Genomic DNA, 1442 nt, shown 5'->3' with positions numbered 1-1442 from the left:
TCCGAGGGCTTCCAACGAGTCGTCTACTATAGCAAGTTTACGTAAGCACATTTTCAATTCCTTTAAAAAAATCATATTGATCGATTATGCGACTCAGAACAAAATTATTGTAATTTTATATTTGAGTAAAAATTGTTGTTGCAATGTGTATAGAAAATGTGACAGATAAAGAGTTATATTGGGTGGATCCATATATTCGTTCGGTTTTTGTTGTAGTGCAAATTTTTTTCCGAATATCTCCGGTTCTGGTTGCCTAATCGGGCAATCCAAATATGTTTTGGAAAGGTGACAGTCCGCTCTTTTCATCTGTCAAATTTGGTTTCATTGGCATTAGTTTTGTTTGTGCTATAGACCTGTGAACATGTCGGAGAATAAGGTGCATTTTCGGCACATTTTGCTTTATTACTTCAAGAAAGGCAAGCGAGCTGCGGAGGCCCACCGAAAGATATGCGGCGTATACGGGGACGATGCCTTAACAGAACGTGCCGCTGAGAAATGGTTTGCCAAATTTCGTTCCGGAGATACAAGTCTTGAAGATGGACCCCGCAGCGGTCGGCCCACCGAGATTGATTTGAATGATATCAAGGCATTGGTTGAGCAAGACCGGACGCTAAAGGTGCGAGAGATTGCGGAGACACTTAAAATAGGTTATGGAACCGTACAAAGGCATTTGCAACAGCTTGGCTACGTGTCCCGCCTCGATGTTTGGGTGCCGCACAAGCTGACCGAGGAGAACCTGGCCAACCGCATATCCATCTGCAATTCACTTCTGAAGCGGCACGAAAGCGACCCGTTTCTCAAACGAATAGTGACTGGCGACGAAAAGTGGATCATCTATGACAACATAGTGCGCAAGAGATCGTGGGGAACCGCTGGCGAGCCGCCGAATGCCACCCCGAAGGCCGGCCTGCATCCGAAGAAGATTTTGCTATCCATATGGTGGGATCATCGTGGTGTGCTGTTTTACGAGCTGCTTCCTCAGGGAAAAACGATCGATTCGAAGATCTACTGCACGCAGTTAACGAAATTGAATCAAGCATTGCGACAGAAACGTCCAGAACTGATCAATCGCAAAGGTGTCATATTCCACCATGACAACGCCAGACCCCACACCGCAATAATCACTCAGCAAAAATTAGTGCAACTTGGCTGGGATGTTTTGCCTCACCCACCGTATTCACCAGACCTTGCGCCATCCGACTATCACTTGTTCCGGTCCCTGCAAAACTCCCTCAACGGGAAATCGTTCGCTGATCAGACAGCTGTGAAAACGTACCTCGATCGGTTTTTTGCCTCTAAGCCCCAGATCTTCTATGAGAGCGGAATAATGAAATTGTTGGAAAGATGGCAAGAGGTCATCAACAAAAACGGAGAATAATCGAAATTGATTAAAATTCATCCTTTGTATGAAAAAAACTTATTTCATTTTAGCCTTCAAAAAC

General features: G+C 44.8%; 1 protein-coding gene across 1 annotated transcript; it reads left to right on the top strand.

Annotated features, from left to right (window-relative positions):
- Nucleotides 1–233: 233 nt before the first annotated feature.
- LOC108749027 (histone-lysine N-methyltransferase SETMAR-like) lies at nt 234–1442 on the top strand. Its single transcript, XM_018487519.1, has one exon. The coding sequence runs from the start codon at nt 362–364 to the stop codon at nt 1376–1378; it is 1017 nt and encodes a 338-aa protein (XP_018343021.1). The 5' UTR covers nt 234–361; the 3' UTR covers nt 1379–1442.

This window comes from Trachymyrmex septentrionalis, unplaced genomic scaffold (genome assembly GCF_001594115.1).
Source record: "Trachymyrmex septentrionalis isolate Tsep2-gDNA-1 unplaced genomic scaffold, Tsep1.0 scaffold251, whole genome shotgun sequence".
NCBI lineage: Eukaryota > Metazoa > Arthropoda > Insecta > Hymenoptera > Formicidae > Trachymyrmex > Trachymyrmex septentrionalis.
Note: the sequence above shows the minus strand (reverse complement) of the source record. Positions and strands in the feature narration are given on the sequence as shown.